This window comes from Piliocolobus tephrosceles, chromosome X, assembly GCF_002776525.5.
Source record: "Piliocolobus tephrosceles isolate RC106 chromosome X, ASM277652v3, whole genome shotgun sequence".
Lineage (NCBI taxonomy): Eukaryota > Metazoa > Chordata > Mammalia > Primates > Cercopithecidae > Piliocolobus > Piliocolobus tephrosceles.
The window spans coordinates 17,868,658-17,894,714 of record NC_045455.1 but is presented as its reverse complement, the minus strand read 5'-3'; the positions used below and the strand labels follow the sequence as shown (position 1 = coordinate 17,894,714).

Below are 26,057 nucleotides of genomic sequence, written 5' to 3'. Positions count from 1 at the left end.
GTCTATCGGCCCCCAAACTCAACATCTCTAATTCAGTCTCTAGATCAGGGTGTCATAAGGACCTTTAAGCCTCGTTACAGAAAGTACTCTTTGGAAAAGATTGTCAGTGCTGTGAAAGAGAACCCTGATAGAACCTGAAAGTCTGGAAGGATGATAATATTGAAAATACCATCATTGTTATAGAAAAAACCATGAAAGTTATCAAGCCCCAAGCCATAAATTCCTGCTGGAGAAAACTGTCCAGATGTTGTGCATGACTTCATAGGATTTATGACAAAGCTAACCAAGGAAATCGTGAAAGAGATTGTGAATTTAAAAAAAAAAAAAAAAGTGGGGGCTGAGGGTTTCAAGATACGGATTGTTTGAATAAATTAAAGAGCTAGTAGACACCACACCAGAAGAATTAACAGATGACTTGATGGAGATGAGTGCTTCTGAACCAGTGCCACACAATGAGGAAGAAGACATAGAAGCAGTGCCAGAAAACAAAGTGACATTAGACAATTGGCAGAAGAGTTCCAATTAAAGACTGCTTTTGCTTTTTATGACATGGATCCCTCTATGATATGGAGACTGAGACTAACACAAACAGCAGAAGAAGGATTGGTACCATATAGAAACGTTTTTAGAGAAATAACAAAAAAAAAAGACAGAAATTGCAAGGTATTTCTGTGAAGTTACACTGAGTGTGCCTGCCTCTGCTGCCTCCCCTTCTACCTCCTCCACCTCTGCCACTTCTGCCACCAGAGACAAGAAGACCAAACTGACAACTCCTCTTCCGTAGCCTATGAAATGTGAAGACAGTGTGGATGATGATCTTTCTGATGACCCACTTCCACTTAATGAATAGTAAGGTATATTTTCTCTTATGATTTTCTTAACATTTTCTCTAGCTTCCTTTGTTGTAAGAATACAGTATAAAATACATATACAAAATATGTTAACTGTGTTAGCTGTTTATGTTATCTCTAAGGCTTCCAGTCAACAGTAGGCTATTAGTAAAGTTTTTAGAGAGTCAAAAGTTATATGTGGATTTTCAGCTGTGCAGGGGTTTAGTGTCCGTTCCTAACTTCTGTGTTATTCAAGGGCCAACTGTATTACCCAATCCAATTCACGAAGATTTCCATATATGTTTTCTTCTAAGAGCTTTAGATCTTACACTTAGATTTTTAAATCTATCTTTAGTTAATTTTTAAATATGGTATGAAGTAGGAGTCCGACTTCATTCTTTGGCATGTGGCTATCTAGTTGTCCCAGCACAATTTGTTAGAGAGACTGTCATTTCCCCATTGAATGGTCTGAACACCCTTGTCAGAATCATTTGATCATATATGTAAGGATTTATTTCTGGGTTCTCTATTCCTTTACGCTATATGTCTCTTTTTATTCCAGTACCATACTGTTTTAATTACTGTAGCTTTGTAGTAAGTTTTTAAATCAGTGAGTCCAATTTTTTTCTTTTTAAAATTGTTTTGGCTATTAAGGTCCTTCAAGATTTTATATGAATTTTAGGTTTTTCTATTTCTGCAAAAAGTGTCATTGGGGTTTTGATAGGAATTGTGTCAAATATGTAGATCACTTTGAGTAGTGCTGTCATCTGATGTTCTTTCTTCCTGACAACAGATATATAATGTTTTGCTAACACCAATTCTCCAATTCGCTGGACACCACCTGGATCTCCAGTAATTCATTTCAACTCTGACATTAACTCCTGGAGTTAACCTTCACACCCCGCAGATTAAGGGCCCAGGCTGCAAGACTGCCCCATTTCATATACCAACTGTAAATATGATACCCTGGCTACCCATATTCCTGCCTGACCAGCTACAGTTCCTTAAGCTACAAAGTCGAGTTGCTGAATTGAGATCTTTTTTCTTTTTCAGTGTTAGCGTTTACAGCTATAAGTTTCCCTGATCACATTTTTATTGCATCCCGTAAATTTGCTTGTGTGTTTAATGATTCATGCCTTTCTTCAAATTTGGACTTTTTTTTTTTCACTGTGTTTTTGTTTTTGTTTGTTTTTGTTTTAAGTAATGTACCTCTTTCCCCTTTACCTCTCTTCTCTCTGTCCAGGATTCTAACTAGTTGGATTTTTATATCTCTTGGTTCAATCCTATACAATTTTTATGTATTTTTTAATTGTGGTAAAAAAAAAAAAACACATAACAAGAATTACTATCTTAACCATTTTTAAGTTCAGTAATGTTAAGTATATTCACATTGTTTTGGAATAGATCTCCAGAACTTTTTCCTGTTGCAAATCTGAAACTTTATAGTCATTAACAGTTCCCCTTCCCCCTCTCTCCCTAGCCCCTGGCAAACATCATTCTACTCTCTATGAATTTGATTACTCTAGATACTTTATGTAAGTGGGATAATATAGTATTTATTTTTTTGTGACCGATTTCACTCAGCATAATATTGTCAAGATGTATTCATGTTGTAACATATGACAGGATTTCCTTCCCTTTTAAGAGACTGAATAAAATTCCATAGTATATATATATTACCACATTTTGTTTACCCATTCATCCATCGATGGACATTTGGTTTGCTTTCACCTTTTGGCTACTGTGAATAATGCAGCTGTGGACATGTGTGTGTATATCTCTTTGAGACCCCGCTTTCCATTATTTTGGATATATATATCCAGAAATAGGATTGCCAAATCATATGAATTTTTAAAGAACCTCTTTTTCATAGCAGTTACATTATTTTACAATCCCATCAGCAGTGCAAAAGAGTTCCAATTTCTCCATATCCTCACCAACACTTCTTATTTTCTGTTTTTTTTTTTTTTTATATATAGCAGTCATACTAATGGGTCTGACATAATAATTTCATTGTAGTTTTGTGATGCATTTCTGTGATGATTAGTGATATTGAGCATCTTTTCTTATGTTTGCTATTTGTATATCATCTTTGAAGAAATGTATATTCAAGTTCTTTGCCCATTTTTAATCAGGTTATTTGATTTTTTGTTTTTAAGTTGCAGAGTTTCTTTACATATTGTGGATATTAATCGCTTATCATATCTATTATTTGAATATATTTTCTCTGATTTGCTAGGTTGCCTTTCCACTCTGTTCATTGTGTCATTTGATGCACAAAGGTTTTTAGGTTTAATATAATCCCATCTATCTATTTTTGCTTTTATTATATTTTTTGTGTCATATGTAAGAAGTCATTGCTATGTCAGTGTCATGAAGATTTTTCCCTATGTCTTTCTCAGGAGTTTTATAATTTCAGGTCTTATATTTAGGTTTTTAATTGATTTTGAGTTAATTTTCATATGTCATATAAGATAGGAGTCCAGCTTTATTCTTTTGTGTATGGATATCCAGTTTGCCCAACTCCATTTATGAAGGAGACTTATTTTCCCACTGAGTATTCTTGGCATTCTTATCAAAGATGAATTGATCACATACACAAGAGTTTATTTCTGGACTCTCTATTCCATTGGGCTGTTTGTCTTTATGCCAGCACCATACTGTTTTCATTACTGAAGCTTTGTAATATGTTATAAAATCAGGAAATGTGAATCTGCCAACTTCATTCTTCTTTTTCAGAATTATTTTCAGCATCCCTTGTGATTCTGTATGAATTTCAGGATGACTTTTCCTGTTTCTATAAAAAGCATCATTGGGGTTTTTATAGGGATTTTGTTGAATCTGAGTCTGTAGATTGCTTTGGGTAGTATATACATCTTAATATTAAACTTCCAGCTCATGAACATGGAATGTCTTTCCATTTATTTATGTCATCTTGCATTTATCTCAGCAATTTTTTGTTATTTTCAGCAAACATGTTTTACCTCCTAGGTTTATTCCTAATTATTTTGATCCTTTTGATGCTACTGTAAATAGAACTGTCTTCTTAGTCCTATAGATCTTTTGTACTTACATTTTCTCTTGTATATTTTTTCCTTTCATTTGTATTCTGAGAAAATTCTTTGGCATTATCTTCAATCTTTCTATTCATTTATTTTAGAGGGGTAATCACTTCTTAATTTCTAACAGATCTTTCTTTTCCCTGCTTGCTTCTTTTTAATTTCATTTTGTTCTGTTCTTATGGTTTCACCTTTTCTAATACCCCTGAAATACCAATTAGAACTGTTTTGAATATTGCTTTAGTTCTTTTCAGGTCCTTTTTGTTTATGTTGTTTTATGTATTCATCTTGGCCCTTTTTTCTTTTGTTATTGGTCTTCCTCAGAAACCTGGAGATCTTTGGCTGTTCATGTATATTTAAGAATGAAATATTAGATTGATCAATATAATAACTGGTGTGGGTTTCCTTTGCCAGGGTTTAAATGTGCTTCTTTCTCTGATAGGCTTCCCCAGGTGGGAGGGTTAATTACCAACCCATGGTGTACAACTGGCAGGCCTCCTTCTAGGTGTATGGTCATGGAACAGATCAAAGCCCATCCTATACACCACCCCAAAAACCCAAATGAGGGCGCTTTATTTAACAGCAGACACCCATGTAAAAATACCTCTTTATGGCCGGACACGGTGGCTCATGTCTGTAATCCCAGCACTTTGGGGGGCCAAGGCGGTGGATCATCTGAGGTCAGGAGTTCGAGACCAGCCTGACCAACATGGAGAAACCCCGTCTCTACTAAACATACAAAATTAGCTGGGCGTGGTGGCACATGCCTATAATCCCAGCTACTCAGGAGGCTGAGGCAGGAGAACTGCTTGAACCCAGGAGGCGGAGGTTGCAGTGAGCCGAGATCAAGCCACTACACTCCAGTCTGGGCAACAAGAGTGAAACTCCATCTCCAAAAAAAAAAAAAAATCCTGTTTCCCTGTCTCTCCCACACTTTATTTCTCCCTCTTTGTCTCTGAGAATTGTTCAGTTTTCTTTCAAGAACAGACTTCCACTTTTTGTCTTAGAATAGATGCCAGGGTGTTAGTTTCTGTCTTAGATTCAGAAGACTAAGAGTGGGGAGCTGACAGGCACAGATTTTCCACAGACAGTCCTTCACCGAATTGCTCCACTGTGTGACTCACTATCCACTGGTGTTTGTTAGTAACCTCTCCCAGACTCCTCCATCAGGAAAGCCAAGTCATCGTTTCAGCTGCGTATTCTGGGATGAAGTTGTTTCATGCCATCTATCCCTGTTTCCCATTTCTTGAAATTCATTGATAACTTTGCCCCAACAGTGTCTTGTAACCACTTCCCTCATTCTCATTATTGTTTTTCCTATTTATTATCTTTCCAGTAGAATTTAGTGAAGAAACATAGTCTGACATCTTGAATTGTGAAACAGCATGCATTTAAATTATATTTTAATTAATTTCTGCCTGAAAATATTGAGTTCTCAGTGATTTACGCCAGTTGGTGTGTGACAGCTCAGTGATGCAGAAAAGACCATTTTGCTCTCTAAGAGTGTTCATCAGAATTGTGCTTGCATTTATGTAGTACTTACATCTGTGTCACAGTGCTGTGTCTCCCATCTTAGATGACGACTATATATTAATATGTCCTCTGCTTTCTGTTGTTCCATTACATTAAGGGTAGAATACTATATTCACAGTGAATAATCTGTTAGTATTCTTCAAGACCTCTTATCTGCCAGGCAGGATGCTAGATCCTAAAGATAACAAAAGTAAGGTATGTTCCTTGTCCTCATAGACTCATGGGAGCTCACATTCTAGGTGGGTAGAAAGACCAGTAGTTATGAGACAATATAATAGACATCACAGTGTACAAAGAGCTATTCTCATGTGGCATAATGAAGCATATAGGTACTGAACTAGCAAATAAAGGATCCTCAGTCAATACCGGTGCTTCCTCATCATACATAAGTTAGTATTTAAGATAATTTTATGTTTAAGATGCCAGGAGCTAAATAAACTTTTCTCCCCTACAGTTTTGACACACGATGAACTCTAGCACTGGTTTATATGAGAAGGAAGGCGAAAGCATGACAGGAAACCTGCCGCCTGCTGGGGAAGTGTGGAGCCCCTGCTGAGACGATTTGGAAGTCTCATGAAGATCAGTGACATATTCTTTAATTTTAAAAATTTGTAATTATTTAAAACAGGTATTTAATATATTGAATACGTTTAAGTTATATAATAAATGACCACTGAGTATTTAAAACCTGATTGTTCCTTTTTCCTGAGGTACTGGACTAGCTGGTGTTTATCAAACTGTAGCCTTTTATATCTAGTTTTATGTGCATCCACATTTCCTTATTCACAAAATGCATTTAAAATTACAGAAATGCATTTAGGCTGGTGCAGTGGCTCACACCTGTAATCCCAGCACTTTAGGAGGCCAAGACAGGTGGATCACCTGAGTTCAGGAGTTCAAGACCAGCCTGGCCAACACGGCGGAACCCCATCTCTATGAAAAATATAAAAAATGAGCTGGGTGTGGTGGTGGGCACCTGTAATCCCAGCTACTTGGGAGGATGAGGCAGGAGAATTGTTTGAATCTGGGAGGCGGGGGTTTCAGTGAGCCAATATCGCGCCATTGCACTCAAGCCTAGGCGACAGAGTAAGACTGTCTCAAAAAATAATAGAAATCATAAAATTACAGAAATGCATTTAAAATTACAGAAACCTATTTTTTTGTATTTCTTTCCTTCTGAGACAATAATAATAATAAAGCCCATTTGTACCTTAACTGGTGTTTTAAAATGGAAGTAATATTGTTGCATGGTAATCATTTATCTTAAACAATGTTTTAATCTTAATGCGGTATTTGGATGTTCTAATGTTTCTAATTTTATGTCATAAAAATTATTTATGGGCATGTGGGATATATGTGTATTCTCTTTTTAAAAGGACTAGGTACTTTTATGAGAACTAGTTGAGGATGTAAACAGTTTGTTTTTCTGATGTGTATTAATAATAGATGAATAATAGTAAATGTTTAAAAACTATCCAACTATTCTAAAATCATAGGATCATGGGACTGGAAGAGAACTCAGTACCATTTGGACCTCATCCTGTGGAGAGTCTGATTCATTAGGTCTGAAGTCAGCTTGGTAAATCATGATTGTTTAAAAAGCTCTCCAGATGGTTCCGTAATTAGACAAGTTTGAGAAGCATTTAATAGAATTGGGTCCCCAGCTAGTGTGCCAGCCCCTGTTCTAAGGCCCTGCCTGTAAAGCTGAGCCTCAGGCCATCTTGGAAGTTCCGGGACAACAGGGAACTCTCTACCTCTAGAGACAGGCTGGTCCGTCTTTGGACAGCTCTGTACACAGTTCCATCATGAGCCAGAAGCTCACTCCTGTGAGCTCTTCAGAACAAGGCTAATCCTTCTGTATTACAGAACAGCCCACAGAGTTAAACATCAGCTCCATTCATTCCTAGTGCCTCTCCCTCTCGCAGTCATCTCCCTTTCTTACTTGTTCGTGTTTGTCTGTGTTAAAATGGAGTGCACCATTTATGGCCTGCTCTGGTGGAACTAGGTTATTCCTGTGAGTTCAGAGTATCCTATAGGGTACACTCAGAGGCTGGAGTAGTAAGTGGTCCGGGGGCGGCCAACGTAATGGTGCTCTCTAGCTCACTCTTGGGAGTCAGCTATAGCTGGGGGTTGGTGAGAGGTGAGACTCTGTAAGGTTCTAGGCCAGATGCTCCATCCAGCTACCCAGAAGTCTGCTGTGGTGGCCGGGGCGCAAACCCCGATTATAAGATGGTACTTTGTTTTCCTTTGTTTACCAGCCTGTCTTCACTTCTGTGAGAATCTTATAGAAAGGATGATCAGCTGGGCAGAGACACCGGATTCCTACTTTTATTACCTACGATGGCCTTCTCCAGTATTCTAGATCCAATATTTTCATGGTGTATGAAGCTGAAATTACAGAACAGTGTAAAGAGTCTTGATGCCCCCCCTCGTTGTTTGTATCTTATGATCTGAGTGGCCAATTTACACCAGTTTACATGTTTCATTTCCAGGTGAGTAATATGTTATACCAGAAAATCCAGATTTATAAATAAGGTATTTCTTTACAGTGAAATGTTTTAATTAAATAGCTTGTTTTAAAAATGCTGTTATGTCAAGAGCTCTCATGCATACGAACTGCTGTGCCATAAAAAAATGCACCCTCCTCAGGGACATTACATAACTGAACCATAGGTCTTGCCTTGAGTATTTGGTAACACTTGGAGAGAAAGCCATTCAGTTCCCTTGTCCTGGAAATGCTGAACAAATACAGTCCAACGGCTTTCATGGTATATTCAGGATCCTAAATTCTGGTTCTCGGCTGCAGGCCCTATGTCAAGTTTTAACAAAAATCAAATCATGGAAGTAGTGGAGGTCAGCGGGATGGAGGCGAACTAGTTTCTAACTATGAGAAGTGATAAATGTCTTCTCTTTCTGCCTTCTTAGAAAAAAGTGTCAGAACAGTGTATCTAAGCTCAGAACGAGAAGCATTTGTGCTTGACCCACAGTGACGTGTGAGCTTTACGTAGAAAGTAGACCCAGAATCTGAGCATGAAGACAACCCAAAGTCGGCATACCACCTCCAACGCTTAGGTCCAAAAGGTTTTATTTTGGAAGTGCCTATCATTTGGCTCCAGTTACCCTCATGACCCAACAGAATACTTTCAGGGCAGGAGGTACAGGGCAAGTCAGATGAACACGTGGATCGTGTGTCTCAGATCCACAGTTTCAGAGAAGAAGTAAAAGGTGCTGATGGGCCCACGCTTAAACCAACAAGCAGAAGTTATGACCCAGCCATTGTCTTGCCCACTTCGGTTACTTGACTTCATAGACTGAAGGGGCTCCACTCACTTCCAAAGAACGAGTTGATTGGTTAAAATCTCACCTTTGGTGGCAAAGTGAGAAAGAGGAAACATGATGGTCCAGGGCTTTGATGGCCAAAATTACAAGTAAGTTTGTAAGTTAGAGGAGCTTGGTCAGGTGTGTAAGCCCATCCTAAGAACCACTCTTTTTCAGAAGTCTTCAAGTATTACAGAAATGTGACAGCTGTTTCCCATTTTCTGTTTGTTAACCCCATTTACCAAATACAAACTTCTATTTTCTGAGAAATTCTAAGGGAAAGCCTCTAGACTTAGAACTAGTAACACCTCTGTTGTAAAGATCTCTGATTTGGAAAATAATCTTGTCCTTTACAGTTCATAATTACTTGAAGTGAAGAAGTTTACTTCAGTTATGTAGATCTGCTCAACTATGTAAAGTTTGTATCCTACCTGATGTGATTTTACTTTAAAAATGAAAGGTTTTTATTAGAATTGAAGAAAAATTACTCAGATTTTAAAGATGGGCTTCAAACCAAGACATTATTTGAATGACAAGGGTTCCAGATCAATCTTATGTTTAATTTAAAATTTTCAGGAAAAGGAGAGGAGGAATAATTATGGTACTACCTTTGGTGGGTAAGATGAATGTTGAAATAAATAGAACTAATCCTGTAGTAGAGTATCTAGTCTAGAGCATCAGATTGAAACTGCTTTCCATACAAATGTCCGGTCACAGACCTCTGCTGTGTTTGTCTTCCTTACATTGCTGGTAGCTTTTCCTCTGTTTCCCCACGTCTGCTTCCACCAGAAAACGATTTCTAAAAAGTTTCATCTAAATAAGGCCAGTAATATAGTAGGTCTCTCTGCCCTGAACAGATTGAACAAATATTTCAACAATTTAACAAATAATTTAAGTACCTACTGTGTGCCAAGCTATCCTCTTTAGGTTATTAGACAGTATAAATGACAGACATTAATATCCAAATGAAAATGTGAAGGGCAAGTGTCAAGACAGACCTAACAAGTAACATTTTAGGATGAAACCTGAAGTAAGAGTTAGTGCTAGCCAGGCAAGAAAGAATAGTATGGAAGGAGTTTTGTTCATTTGAGGACTGAAAGAAGGCCCATGAGGTTGGAGCCTGGATGACAAGGCAAGTGAGTTTATGAACCATGTGGAGAGCTTTTGTGATTGGATCCTCAAGCGCAGTGAAGGGCTAACATCCATTCATATAAATCGTAAACTGCTCAGTGAATATTTTTATGCCTTCATTGTTTCCTAATACTTAACAGCAGTAGCAACTTTTTGGACAGAAGCTCTAGACCTGCTAATGCTGCTTTTTTTCATTGTACAATGTCCATAACGAATTTCCTCTGATCTGAGGCCCTGTCCTACAGGGAGAGCCCTCCCTTCACTCCGCAAATGCTTAATGTTTATGCATTCAGTAGGAGGAGGAGATGCTATTTTGTTTGCACAAACAACTACAGAATGAACTGTTTCCACTTTAACTTGAGATAACAAAGCCACAAACATTGCAGGAAACAAAATAGTGCAACGGGTGGTATATATGAAGTGACAGGGTATTTAAAATCCTAAGAAAATTTGACACAGTGAAATGTACATAATTTGTTAAAAGAATTATCCCTTTTTTTTTTAGATGGAATCTCACTGTCGCCCAGGCTGGAGTGCAGTGGCACAATCTTGGCTCACTGCAACCTCCACCTCCCAGGTTCAAGCAGTTCTCCTGCCTCAGCCTCCCAAGTAGCTGAGATTACAGGCGCCCGCCACCACGTCCAACTAATTTTTTGTATTTTTAGTAGAGATGAGGTTTCATCATGTTGGCCAGGCTGGTCTTGAACTCCTGACCTCAGGTGATCCGCCCACCTTGACCTCCCAAAGTTCTGGGATCACATGCCCAGCCCAAGATTTATCCTTTTAACAGATATTTTAGAGAGGATTTTTCCTTCTTAATACTGGTTTCCCTAACTAGATGTAATTTTGCTCCTAAGTATGAAGATGCTTTATCTCTAAAGAATTACCCTTTTAAAAGATACTTGAGAGATAAAGCATCTTCATACTTAGGAGCAAAACTACATGTAGTTAGGGAAACCTATGAGAAGGAAAAATCCTTTTTAACTGTACCTACAAATGGCACACTGTACTCAAAGATATACAAATCTCCTGTAACAACAAGGAAGTATATAAATACCAAGAAGACTTAGAGCAGTTGAAATCCACTCACAAATGCTGCAAGCAGTGGTTACTCCCTTATGCTTTTTAAATATGTTCAATTCTGGTTTCCTCAGACCTTGGCACTAATGTTCCCAGTGGCCCTTCCAAGCCATGGCGGCCCAGTCCCTGGGAGTTATCTGTCAGAGTGATACTTATCCCAGTAGACTCAGTTGATCAGGAAAAATAGACCTGAGTGAAGGTTGGAAATGTGTTCAAAATAGACATGCAAGCTGAGTTGTCTCCTGTATGCTTCGTTAGAAACAGAATCCTAGTATAAAGCAATAAATTAATGTGCATATTAAGCTCTTGTTTATCATAGAAGCATTCCCAAAGGATTTGCTCAGCATAAAAGGATTTGCAGAGTTCAGGGTCTCTGAGGTGTGAACTGTAAGCTGGCATTAAGATTAAAATGATTTTTTTTTTTTTCTTAAAGATCATGAAGCACTGATTTGGGCCTGGGGGTAGGGAAGGAGTGGGCTTGGTGCCTGCTCAGTGAGAGCTCCTGAGGCTCTGGATCTCCCTTCTTCTTGCAGTTTCCCTGCAGCTCTCATGCCTGCTGCACCTGTTCATGCTGTTTATCTTCAGACTCCGACTGGCTGTTCATATATTGCCACAATGTCATGAGGATTAAGAATTCGGAAGCTTTGGCCAGGCGCAGTGGCTCACGCCTGTAATCCCAGCACTTTGGGAGGTCGAGGCAGGTGGATCACGAGGTCAGGAATCCAAGACCAGCCTGGCCAAGATGGTGATACCCTGTCTCTACTAAAAATACAAAAAAATTAGCCAGGCATGGTAGTGGGCGCCTATAATCCCAGCTACTCGGGAGGCTGTGGCAGAGAATTGTTTGAACCCGGGAGGCGGAGCTTGCAGCGAGCCGAGATCATGCCACTGCACTCTAGCCTGGGCAACAGAGCGAGACTCCGTCTCAAAAAACAAAAAAAAAAAAGCTTTGAGCTTTCTGGAAAAGTTCTGTATACATTTACATATTGTAGCTCTCCTTGGATCTTAAGCTATGCAGAATACATTAACTGAGAAGACAGTTCCTTCTGTTTGTAGCTGGAAATTTGAGATAGGCTATAGTGTCCTCCCTCCCAACTTAGGACCTTAACAGAAACGTACAAATGGGGTATGAAAGAGAAAATCTTCAGACAAAGCCAATTTAAGTGTTACATTTTAATAGTACTGAAATGGAAGAATTGTCCACTTTTTAAGTCCTCAGTTGTCCTAGGACTTTTTAGGGTTAAGAGGTTTTAGCCCTTTCTGCTTTGTGTGTTCTGACCTTCCCTGTCAGCTTGTGTAAAGGAAGAGCCCTTTTGTCACCCCAGTCACTGATTTTGCATGAAGCAAAGTTGGAAATAGACTTTTCTTAAGGTGGACTTTCTTAGAATTTTATATTCAAGGACAAAAATGAATCAAAAGCATGGAAATACTGATATGACCATAAATATTTTTATTAAATGTGAAAATACAAGGGCATAAAAATAGTACCCATATTTGTAGACATGTCTGAGACCCATTTCAAATATTAGGTTCCTTTTTTATTTATTAAAACACTACATTGAGATGGATTAAGTTACTTAGTCTTTTTCTCATTCAAAACAAACTAAAACCTCATGGTAAGAGTAATATTTTCACAAACATCTCCAATGTTTACCTCCTCCTTGCTCGGCTTTCCACTGCAGGTAAGTGTTTCAGCCACAGACAAGTGCAACAAAACCAGTTACTATACACAAAGCCACTCAGTGGCTAATTTTACTCTTAAATCATTCAGCAAATGAGATCTTCTGTAAACAAAAAGAAAAAACCCCAAATAATCCCACTTCTTAACGTCATTTGAAATTACAGGATAAATTGCCACTAACAAAAAAAGGAATGATCTGATTTAGGAAAAGATATTAGTTGTTGGCAAATTAACATTTGCCTTCTTCCATTATAAATTTGGAAAAGTCAACTACATTCAACAAAGTTGCATGAACTTCTCTAGGTTATACCATTGCCGTGTGCTCAATGAAAACTTTGCAACGCCCATCACCAGGGCCCTGTGTCTGTAACCTCACCAGGGAGCCATTTTATGTAGTTTTTTCATGGTAAATGTCAAAGACACCTTCTGATCCATTTAAAGGTGAAATTTTTCATCATCCACGGTGAGTAGAAAATGGTATCAATTTCAAATTGTGGTTTTATTGGCTACCTTTTTTACAGTTATGTTTTCTCCTAAACTATGGGTAGTTTTAAAATTCCATCAGGGCAACAAAAATTTGTTTTCATACCAATACTTTAAAAAAGATTTTTAATACTGACTAAAGACATTGTAGAATTAGTAGTATGTTACATCCGATTCACATTAATAAGCTGTCAAGAATTTTTTCAAGTTTTCATCTATTCATGGTAAGAAAGCACAAACTTTCAGAACTGAGGAATGGATTAAATTTCGTCTCCCGTTTTGGAACTTTTCACAGTGCTTCTAGACTGATGTGTCTAATATTTCCTGCTGGGCCAAATATCCACAAACTACAGACCACTGATAACTCCACCCATGGAGCTCACCAAAAAGGAAAGAAGAGCAGAATATAACAGAGCTATGGCTAGGGTACCCCTCTCTGATTTCACTTTTCCTGAGAGAGCCATAAAGGTTACCTGATGGCCGGGTGCGGTGGCTCATGCCTGTAATCCCAGCACTTTGGGAGGCCAAGGTGGGCAGATCACGAGGTAAGGAGATCAAGACCATCCTGGCTAACACGGTGAAACCCCGTTTCTACTAAAAATACAAAAATTAGGCATGGTGGTGCACGCCTGTAGTCCCAGCTACTTGGAGGCTAAGGCAGGAGAATCACTTGAACCCGGGAGGCGTCCCTGCACTCCAGCCTGGGCAACAAAGCAAGACTCTTGTCTCAAAAAAAAAAATAGAAAAAAGTTTACCTGGCACCGGCAGTCCCCAAGGGAAAGTGAAAGTAGTACGGTTTTACAATGGCTAATGATACCCTACAGTCAGGCAAGGCGAATGACTAGCTCTTTACACATCCAGGCTGCTGCTCAGTCACAGTTGAGGGGAAGCAGGGAGTGACTGTCTTTCCATTTGGGTGGACACCAGAAAATTGCCAATGGCCATCAAGGCTGAAACTCAACAGCTGTTACTTTCGTCATGAATCAGCAAAACAACAGATTGCAGAGAATTCATTTCCCTCCATGGCACTGGCATGTGGCACCAGAGCTGCTTCTCTCTCTTCACTGACAACAGGCAAGTAACTCTGCACATCAGTTAAGATGACTAAGCTAAATCCATGATCAGAATTTAGGAACTGAAACTATGGTTGTTACAAGCGGAGAAAAAATGAAAATGCAAACAAGCCTCTGGGCAGTGGGTGGGAGGTGGCCAGGCCCCGGACACGTCTCCTGTGCGGCCCTTGACCCCTTGTTGTTGGCAACTGTCGTGCTCTCCAAGTGGAAGGGCAAGTGATTTGATATTTCCTTTTTTTCTGATTCTATATGAAAATTCTTTTCAGAGTAGGTAAAAGCCATCACTGTATTTCAAAGAGGTCAGTGACATATACAAAAGGAACGAGACTGAAAAAGATATTGCTGACATAGCCAGTAGTGAGATTACTAAATAATAGAAGTGCCTTGGAAATTATTTTTACACTGGCTTGAATTGAAACACTGAAGCAAAATGAAAGCTGCAAGGTGTTCACTAGTTTTCCAAATGCATTGTGAAGTTTATTGGTAAGAAATAGACTCCTAAATAGATGCAGAAAGCACTTAAATGTTTTGCTCAATTCAACTATGTGGTTTTTGTCTCTCAGTTAAAAGTTTGTCCACGTATGTTTCAGGATATGACTACAGATGAAAACGGTTTGTGCTTTGCTGTTATGGATGTCTGTGGTCAGGATATCTCCCATAGTGAATTAAAATGCTTGATTTCATTAAAAAAATTAGACCCTTTAATGGTTAAAACACTTCAAAATGCTTTGAGGCAGAAACAAAACCTTTCCAGAATAAAGGTAGCAATTCCTATCTAAAGTAATTCCCTCAGCTTTCAAATGCAGCATCAAGAGTTCCATAAATTTTCAATATTCTTGATTAAAGTAAAGTAACTTTTTTAGGGAAAAAGCATTCAGTATACAAAGACTGAATAGTTCACTTCTTAAATAGTATCTTCTTAAAAGGTAAGAAGAACATATCTCAAGAGGAGATGCCATCTTATTAAATGAAACAACAGTGGAAATACAGCCAGACCTGACTAAACTTGCAAGCCTGTATTTTCTTGTGGGCAGGAGAACCTCAGAGGCATCAGGATCTGGTAGCAGGGCAGGCCTACTGTTTAACACATACCAGCAGACAAGTCCCATGTGGGAGGCACCACAGACCTTTAAGATAAGGTCAAGCCTTGGTATAAGAGAAGGAGAAGCTGCCCACAGTCTTTACTTAAAAGTGGGAACCATGGCATCCTGTATTTATTTATGTTGACTGTGTAACTTTACGTTTCTAAGCCAGTCTTGTTACATGAAATTCTCTATAAAAACTCAGAACTTCAGTTGTTTAAAAGTATTTCAATCTGCACTTCAGCAGTATTATTTTAAATACCACCACTATTTTATCTGAACCTATTTTACCTATAACTTTTAATTTTTTGTGTTTAATATTAAAAGGGTCCATAGGAATTTATAGATTCAAGTTTCAGTATTCTTCAGGTACTGAACCCCCCCCCCAAAAAAATGTGCATTTAACATTAATCCAAAGTATAAGCCTGGATATATCATCATTTGGTGGCAGGGTTTCTAAAAGATGGTCTCTTGCTCCTTCTTCAGTAACAGCCATGTTGACAGACCACAGAGGTGTAAACACATGCACACTAAAGATTTCACAGCTACTCACAAGTGACTAGATCACAGCGAAGCACAGCTCAAAAATGTTCATGTTCTCTTTAAGAATACCAACCATTCTCATGAAGATTACAGCTCCTCCTTACATTTGTAGGCACTGACTTACTCTGCAAGGCTGTGAAGAGAAGAATCTCAGCTCCAGTGTAGAAAAATACAGAATACGTGAGCACGTCCACAGGTGAGGCTGCCTCAGACCACTTCCTCCAGACAGCATAGAACAGATACAGGCTGCTCTGTCTGAAATAGAACCATTCCTTGCCTCCCTGCTGTTGCAAACCCATTAACCATAAATCTAACAGGGATAAGAACAGATTTTTTTCTTATTAAAGCAACTCTTTGGTTATGGACAAACTGAAAGATTTGAATTTTTTTTTCATTAGGGTCCCGGAGGAAGATTTCTTTGTTTTTAATCTTTAAAAAAATTAAGGAAGAAGAGCAGAAAAACAGTTGGTTTAATTGAAGTGGAATTTAAATCGAAATGGTCCGCCTGAGCTGAAGGGATTGAACCCTTGCCATGAGTTCCAGCTTCTGTGGAAGGGGTTGCCGCCACCTCCTTGCTGGCTCTCTGCATCCAAGGGATCTTCTCCGTCATCAAACTTCTTTCTCATTTCTAGAAAGAAATCAGAAAATTAAGAACCAGATAATATCTAAGGTATAGGGGCAGGGGGAATGTTTTCTTTGGGCAAAGGAGGGTGGATGGGCTTGAGGAGCTACTTACTTTTCAGTTATCGAGAGTTGTGCCTGACATTCAAATCCAGGCTCTCCCATTCCCACCCAGAAGAAACAGACTAGAGAAATTCACCACAGAGAGGATAAGGTTCAGGCCCCTAAATCTCACTCCAGAAGAAGCTACCCAAGCTTGGTAACTACCCAGTGAAATTATTTGGAAAAAAATAATTCCAGAAAAAGAAACTTCCAAAGGTCTACACTTCCAATGAAACAGCCAGCTCACTACCCTAATCCCCAAAATGAAGTCTGTAAGGCAATGACCTCATCAAGCATCTAATTGAGCATTCTAGAGACTCAGTTTAATCCAAACAGCACTAAGGCTCCTCAGACAAGACATGAGGGGAGAGGGGCCTCCATAACATACGACTCCAGGAGACTCACCTTTCCCTCCCATGCGATTGGTGCCCCCACAGCGGGGCCTCTGAGCCCTGAGCAGAAAGAGACCAATGCAGAGCCATGGGAGAAGGCAATAGAGAGGAATATTGCAAGGATAGGAAAAAACAGCTCTTGTCCTCAGAGCCATTAGAAAAACCCTGGAAGACAACCTGGACAAATACTATTCAGGACACAGGCATGGGCAAAGATTGCTTTTGGCGTTTCCATTGTGAAATTGCAACAAAAGCAAAAATTGACAAATGAGATCTAATTAAAGAGCTTCTGCACAGCAAAAGAAACTATCAACAGAATAAACAGACAACCTACAGAATGGAAGAAAATTTTTGCAAACTATGCAACTGACAAAGGTCTACGATGTACAAGAAAATAACTCCATTAAAAAGTGGGCAAAGGACATGAACAGACACTTCTCAAAAGAAGACATATATGTGGCCATCCATCATGTGAAAACAAGCTCAACATCACTGATCATTAGAGCAACGCTGATCATTAGAAGACAGACAGTGGCAATTCCTTAAAGACAGAAATACCATTCACCCCAGCAATCTCATTACTGGGTATACACCCAAAAGAATATAAATTGTTCCATTATAAAGACACATGCACAAATGCCCATCAATGATAGACTGGATAAAGAAAATGTGGTACATGTATACCATGGAATACTATGCAGCCATAAAAAATGAGATCATGTCATTGCAGGGGCATGGATGGAGCTGGAGGCCACTATCCTTAGCAAACTAATGCAGGAACAGAAAACCAAATACCACATACTCTCACAAGTGGGAGCTAAATGATGAGAACTCATGGACGCATAAAGGGGAACAACAGACACTGGGGCCTATTAGAGGGTGAAGGATGGGAGGCAGGAGAGGATCAGGAATAATAACTAATGGGTTCTAGACTTAATACCTGGGTGATGAAATAATCTGTACAACAAACCCCCATAACACACATTTACCTATGTAACCTGTACATGTACCCCTGAACTTATAAAAATAAAGACTTAGCATATAGCTAGGGTTTTCAATAAATGGAAAATAAAGAATGCAGAAAAAATGCAGATACAAAAATAATCCCAAGTCCCACTTTGCTCTCTCTCAGTAACTTGTCCTTTAGCGGTTCAGATACTTAGAGAAAAGCCAGTTCATTCTGGGAGGTTAATCTGAAACCACACATTTAGGAGGAGGAAACCCACCAGTAAAATGGAGGGCTCTTATGCTAAGTATTAATAACTAAGTGGGTATTGTAGTTGATCTGAAACTCAGCTTTGTTTTGCAAAAGCTAATGCAGTTAGACTCAGGCCCCATATCTTTGATACCTCACAGGCAAAATTAATCTAGGGTGTTAGCACTTAGAACAGTAGAGAACTCTGCATAGTGGGTGATAATAGCCCCAGAGAAAGGATGCTGTGAATGGAAAGAGAAGTGAATTCAGCTATATCCACATCATGTAATTACTTAAAAATTCAATGGAGTGGTCTGTACACATTTCAAAGAATGAGGTAACTATTTTTCAATGACAAAACTATAGCCAAGATTTATTTCAAGTGAAAATTAAGTTTCAGATTGGCATAATCATGTGATTCTACGAAACATCTTCATACATATATGACACATGTATTTTGATATGTGCATAGTAAAAAACTTTAAAGTCTTTAAAAGAAAAGATAGTTCATCCTGAACATAAGAACAAGAGGTAAGAAAAAGGACCTGCAGCTCTTTCCTCAGTGCATGCCTCTCTGCAAGGACACTCATCCCCTTGGTTGGCTCCCTGCTACCTTAAAACTTAGCACAAAGTCCCCCTCAGTCCTCCTCCCATAAGAAGATCCTGACTCCCAGTCTGATACACTATCACTGCTGTGCACTGCACAAACTAAGAGCATTGAACTGCTCAAGGCAGGCTGCAGCCACTCGATATTTGCTGAGTAACAGGACAGTATGTATCCAATACTCCTTGATAAGGGAAGTGCATTTCTCCTTTCTCCTTTACTGGATTATAAATTACTTGAAAACAAAGCATCATTTACCTTCAATTCCACTGCATAAGTAGGTGCTCCAAAAAGATTTGACAAATAAAACTTTCCTCCCTTTGTTTGTCTAGCTCAGATCATAGCTTTGGCTCCCACTGACATGGAAGGCCACAAAAAAGCAGTGTCAGCTTAACATGAAATTCTCTGGCAACAGCAAAGCATTGTCCAATATTACCTCAATGCTTAGCCTGTCTCCCTCTTATTAAATTTCCAGGCCATATTAGTGTACGGCAAAAGCACACACGTGGCCAGGTGCAGAGGCTCACACCTGTAATCTCAGAACTTTGGGAAGCTGAGTTGGAAAGATCACTTTAGCCCAGGAGTTAACGACCAGCCTGGGCAACACAGTGTCACCCCATTTCTACAAAAAATAAAAATTTTAAAAAAGAACACCCATATAAGCCTGTTGATCTAATGATCATATGATTCAGGGCAAGATTCCTGGTGAACAGATATGGGGCAAAGCAGGCCCTAGGCCAGACATCTGCTGTTCTCCCACTCAGTGCAATCCAGCCTGGCAAGCTGGTTTCCTCATCAAGCTCCTGTGAGCTCGGTGGAGAAAATTCATCATTGACCTTTGAGGTTAGAGGGAACCTGAGAGATCCTCTTATGCTCAGTATTGAAAAAAACTGAGACCAAAAAGTTCTGATAACTTGTTTGAGTAGGAAAAAGATTCAAACTCAGGCCCTCTGATTCCACATGTGATGGTCTTTCCACTGTACCCTGCAACAGGAGCATAAGAGGGCTGAGTGAGGAGGGCAGGCATACAACTGGACCTCTGGAACCGGGCTCAGGACCCGTCACTGCCTATACAGCCCCACATGCAGAACCCACCACGCGTTCCACCCTCGCTTCTAACACCACCTCTAGGATGAGTCAAAGGAATAAAAGTGAGTAATACCTGGATCAGAGAGGACTTCTTTAGCAGCTGCTATGTCAATGAACTTTTTCTCAGCTTTTTTCTTTTCTTCTTCGTTCTGGAAGTTATCTGGGTGCCACTGCAGTGCTAATTTTCGGTATGCTTTAATGATTTCTTGCTTTTTGGCATTTCTGAGGTGTGGTAAAATAATAATTAGTGGAGAAATGTCTAACATACTATCATAAAAATCAGAAGAGCTGATTAAGATCCCACTGGCAATTAACAAACTGGTGCTATAAATAGTTCCAATGGTATCACAGACCATAGATCTGCATACAGTTCTGGATGATCATTAAAGCTGACATCAGGCTTCCCTGGATACTCACTAAGATTACTGAGAATAAAGCACTCCTGATCTTTAGAATTTTCCCTTTTTTAAAAAAGGTACATCAACGAATTTTTTAACTTTCTGAATTTCCGAGTTACCAAAATTCAATTCTTGGCATTAAAAAGATATGACTCTGACCGCCACTTTCAATTATGCTTCTGCATTAGCTTACTTAATAGTAAGCACAAAGATTCCAAATTTTGAAAGATGATGGTTTACTTAGCGAACCACTGGGGGGTGTATCATTTACTTAGTATGTACTTTTATATAAAGGTAGATCTTAATTTCAGACTTAATTCTGAAAGCACTACTTTATTTTTAGGCCTAGAGAAGGCTTTTTCTTCCTTTTCCATCTCCTCCTCCATCCCCACCAAAAGAAAGCTCACTCCTACCCCTTTACCCTTCTTAAAAAATCTAGGCCTAGGACCCATTCATGCTACAGTGTCATCTTTGTTGCCAACTACTAATTCTCTGTGGTTGCATTATTGGTCTCTATCAAAGAAACTTGCCTATAAAATACTCAAAGTAGCTTTCTAATGTTAAAGATTGTTAGGGTTTAATCCATATGACTGAAATTACATAAGTAAAGAAAATGAATCAGAGAGGAAAAAGAGCAATGATTAGCTTTGAAACAGAGTTGATTAAAAATAGCAAAGTAAATTTTAAATTAATAATTCACCTTTTTACTCCCAAGATTTTATAATAATCTCGTTTCTGCGACTGTTTCAATAATCTTTGTGCTTTCTCTAGACCTTCTCGAATCTGCTGATCATTTTCATTGTGTTCCTGAGCAGTTTCATAATCCTGAATCGCTGTCAAAATATGTTTAAGATAATATTGTTAAGGCAAATTATAATTTGTTGCCTTTTCTTATCCTGTAAAATTGATGCTAAAGTCATCATCCCCCAACCCCTTCACTCTTTGGTCATTATTGCCAAAAACCTTACGTGATACCCCATTAGTAACTCTGATCAAGAATATTTAAAAGAGGCCGGGCACGGGGCTCATGCCTGTAATCTCCTCGCTTTGGGAGGCCGAAGGGGGTGGATCACTAAGTCAAGAGTTCAAAACCAGCCTGGCCAACATAGTGAAACCCCGTCTTTACTTAAAAAAAGAAAAATTAGCCAGGCATGGTGGCACACGCCTGTAGTCCCAGCTACTCGGGAGGCTGAGGCAGGAGAATCGCTTGAACCTGGGAGGTGGAGGTTGCAGTGGATGACATCGCGCCACTGCACTCCAGCCTGGGTGACAAAGCGAGATTCCATCTCAAAAAAAAAAGGTTTAAAAGGCATCATAATTAAAACTGAGTTTAGGTAGTTTATTATTCTCATTCAACAAAATGTACTGCTGTTTACTTGTCCACCCTCCCGCAAGATCTCTCCATACCCTCTGGGTAAATACGTTAATGTCAGCACTTTATCCAGAGCAATCTTACCACCATTAAGACTGAAGTGATTCTTTCCTGTGTAACAAAGACAGTGATAAAGCAAATCTGCCTGGTCAGTTATGGATTGACAACAGTACAGAAGAATTAGATGTTTAGAAAGGGATCAGGAGGTGTGTTTGGTCAATAGGAAGCTAGAAAAAAAAAATTATAGAAAGAAAGGGAGCAGAAGGAGCTGTCCACAATCTGAATGACTCAGTAACCCACAGGCTCTAACACTATTACAAACCTAAGTGTCAATCAAAATACAAAACACATAACAGTCCCAGTACAGGGAGTCTGGTGACTATCCACATTACATCTTTTGTTTTATTACACAGTATTTAAAAAAAAAAAAAAAATTTAAGAGACGGGGTCTCTCTCACTTTGGCTCACTGCAACTTCGACCTCCCAGGCACAAGCCATCCTCCTGCCTCAGGCCCATGAAGTAGCTGGGACTACAGGCATGCACCACCACGCCCAGCTAACACACAGTATTTTAAATGCTTAGAAAATACAAGGCACCTGGGTATCTAGTATCATGCAGAAGAGAGTCAACACAGCAGTCCTGAGACTACTATCCTTAGAAAAGTCTGCTGACAAGGTTGGCTTACTGCTGATGTGTGGGAAGCCAGATTTCAGGAGTGTTCCCAACATTCCATGGTAGGAATGACTCATGGCTGAACTGTTTGTATGAAAAGTATAGTTTATGCCAAACATCTTTCCTTCTGGGAGTCTGGGATTTTGGTGCAGGCCAGACAGAAGGTGTCTAGTGACTAGTCCCCAACAAAAACTCTGGGTGCAGTGTCTCTAACGAGCTTCCCTGGTAGACAACATTTCACACATTGTAGAATTTCTCATTGCTGGAAAAATTAAGCTTGTCCTTTGTGACATCACAGGGAGAGAAGTCCTGGAATCTTCTGTCTGGTTTCCTCCAGATTTTCCCCCTTACACCTTTTCCCTTTGCTGACTTTGCTTTTTCACTGGAATGAAAGCCCTGAGTACAACTATATGCTGAGTCCTGTGTATCTTCTTACCAGATCACCAAATCGAGATGGTCTAGGGAAGCCCCCACTCAAATTTTTCTCAATATTCTCCCTGGATAGATAATTCCGATAATAGATTGCTGGGTTCAAATTCTTGTTTTTATGAAAATGCATTTCACTAGGAGAAAAGACATCTGAACACTCATCTTGGCAATAGCTGAACACAGAGGGAATGTAAGGCACCTTGGACAGATTAAAGTGAGAAAGATATTGGGGTAAGACTGAGACAGCCAAATGCAAAGGGGTTCCCGGAAAAACTCCATCTGGCCTGCACGCAGGGAGAAGTGCGCACTTGCACTGGGGTGGAGCCTCGGGAAGTTTGCACCTTTTGCAGCGGGGAGGAGCCTGGCCCCTCCCTCCTCTTCCTGGGTGGAACCTGGGATTCAATCTGTAAGGTGGGAAGCACACTAGCTAGGACTCTGGCCTTGTAGACAGTCCCTGTTTCCTTTTCACCCAATAAATCTTGCCCTCTTCAAATTGTCTGTGAGCCGAATTTTTCGTGGCTGTGTGACAAGGGACCCCCTTGTCTTTAGCTGAACTAAGGAAAGAGTCCTACAACACGACTAACAAATTTTGACAGGCTACACACTGCATAGAAAAACGAACCGCCACCACCTTTGGCCCTGTGGCACTGGGGAAGGGGACCCTTCCATCTTTTATCCTAAAGTGAATTCTCGCATCAGTGCATCATTAAACTAAATGTTACTACGGCCCAACCCACGGGACGTAAAAAACTTCTCCCAATTTAGTATAAAAACAAAACCATCATAAATAGTAGTAAGGTTTAACTTTACAATTAACACCCATAGCACAACACACAGCTTAGTAAGGAAACAGACCTTGAAGGAATACAACAGGAAAATGTTTCAGTATACACACAATTTTCCTACTTGTGCAGACTCTACATTTAAAACATGTTTTCATTCTTACATGTTCAGGGTATCTCCCTAAAGCAGTCTTTTGTACGTATTTGTGTTAGAATATAAGGTGAACACATCTTCCCAATATAAGACAAAAATGTAAAATTTAGGTTGTTTCCTATATTCACATAATTGCAGATAACTAATTAGAAACCTAAGTATGGATGATGTAAGACTTCCCACAGATATAACTAGATATACCATTTTAAATTACACTTTCTCAGACTCGACAATCTAAGAAAGAAAAAAAAACCAACAGACAAAAACAAGCAATGGGGAAAGGACTCCCTATTTAATAAATGGTGTTGGGAAAACTGGCTAGTCATATGCGGAAAACTGAAACTGGACCCCTACACATTATACAAAAATTAACTCAAGGTGGATTAAAGACTTAAATGTAAGACATAAAACCATAAAAACCCTAGAAGAAAACCTAGGCAATACCATTCAGGACATAGGCATGGGCAAAGACTTCATGACTAAAACACCAAAAACAATGGCAACAAAAGCCAGAATTGACAAATGGGATCTAATTAAACTAAAGAGCTTCTGCACAGCAAAATAAACTATCATCAGAGTGAAAAGGCAACCATCTGACAAAGGGCTAACATCCAGAATCTATAAGGAACTTAAACGAATTTATAAGAAAACAACCCTATCAAGAAGTGGGCAAAGAATATGAACAGACATTTCTCAAAAGAAGACATTTATGCAGCCAACAGACATATGAAAGAAAACTCATCATCACTGGTCATTAGAGAAATGCAAATCAAAACCACAATGGGATCCTATCTCACACCAGTTAGAATGGTGATCATTAAAAAGTCAGGAAACAACAGATGCTGGAGAGGATGTGGAGAAATAGGAACACTTTTACACTGTTGGTGGGAGAGTCAATTAGTTCAACCATTGTGGAAGACAGTGTGGTGATTCATCAAGGATCTAGAACTAGAATTACCATTTGACCCTGCAATCTCATGACTGGGTACATACCCAAAGGATTATAAATCATTCTGGTATAAAGACACATGCACACGTATGTTTATTGCAGCGCTGTTCACAATAGCAAAGACTTGGAACCAACCCAAATGTCCATCAATGATAGACTGGATAAAGAAAACGTGGCACATATCTACCATGGAATACTATGCAGCCATAAAAAAGGATGAGTTCATGTTCTTCGCTGGGACATGGATGAAGCTGGAACCTAACACAAGAACAGAAAACCAAACACCGCATGTTCTCACTCATAAGTGGGAGTTGAACAATGAGAACATGTGGACACAGGGACGGGAACATCACACACTGGGGCCTGTGGGGACGTGGGGGCCTGGGGGAGGGATAACATTAGGAGAAATACCTAATGTAGATGACGGGTTGATGGGTACAGCAAATCAGCATGCCATGTGTATACCCATGTAAGAAACCTGTACATTCTGCACATGTATCCCAGCACTTAAAGTATAAAAACACACACACACACACACCCATCCAATGTTTATTCCATCACCATAACTGAACAGCTATGAAAAGTAGAATAAGCCAGACATATGTCAGCCCTAGATAAAGAATACCATGTTACATATTAGCCAATTCATTTTCTAACCTCTGAATCTAAAAAATCTTACCTATCCCAAATTACTTTTCTTCTATATTCCCTTCACATTCCTAAGGAGCAATGCAAATCACTAGCTTAGGATGGGAGACGTAAGCACACACGTTTGCCTACCCTCCTTGCCACCGAAATGACGAAAAGTGATATAACCATAGCAGCACTGAAGACAACAGCAGACCAGCAACTTTGATAAATTTCTGGAAGATAGGAAGTGGGAGCACATTAGTAATAAACCTAAGTAGAGAGAACCATAATGTAAGCGCACACTGTAACAGGCCCTGGCAGATCTGGAAGCCATTATCTTTGGCCAAGGACCCTCAGTTTGGCAAGCAGAAGTAGCTATAAGGCAACTGTCAGGATAGTCCGTGAGATGACTATGGGATGGCTGGGCCGGCTCCGGCCCCTGTATATGGAGCTGCAGCATTAACCCCTACTATAAGCAGAGTGAAAGGTGTGCCTGTGGAGGGCCCCTGTAGGGCACGCACACCTCTACAACAAACCTGGAACAAACAGTGGTCCCACCCAGGAAACCAAAGTTAAATAGATCATTTTACTGACCCTCTCTGATCAGTTAAATGAGTGAAGCAGGGCTCACCAGGGCAGCTGGGCAAGTGCCACCAGGGACGTTCTCCAGTGAACAGGTCCTATTCACTTACGGCCTGCCCTGAGCTCCCCAGCACAGACCAGCGTTTGAAAGACAGGTGCACACGGCTACAAGTGATTCCCTCTCTCACACTGCCAATCCATTAGCAAGTTCCAAATCAGCTTTCCTTCACAATATAGCCATAGTTTAACCACTTCTCAGCATTTCCTTAGTT

At 39.6% G+C, this 26,057-nt stretch overlaps 2 protein-coding genes across 3 annotated transcripts in view; both read right to left on the bottom strand.

The window, feature by feature from the left end:
• UGGT2 (UDP-glucose glycoprotein glucosyltransferase 2) overlaps positions 1-26,057 on the bottom strand; it is a 586,709-nt gene that overhangs the window by 234,840 nt on the left and 325,812 nt on the right. The window lies entirely within an intron of this gene.
• The window catches only part of LOC113219496 (dnaJ homolog subfamily C member 3), a 107,774-nt gene continuing 94,095 nt past the window's right edge, over positions 12,379-26,057 (bottom strand). For both annotated transcript variants that reach the window (XM_026446591.2, XM_026446595.1), the window contains exons 10-12: positions 20,915-21,047; positions 19,890-20,038; positions 12,379-16,441 (exon numbers count right to left, since the gene is read on the bottom strand). In XM_026446591.2, coding sequence (XP_026302376.1) covers positions 16,284-16,441; positions 19,890-20,038; positions 20,915-21,047 — 440 coding nt within the window. In that variant the 3' untranslated portion in view covers positions 12,379-16,283. The remainder of the gene's footprint in view (positions 16,442-19,889; positions 20,039-20,914; positions 21,048-26,057) is intronic.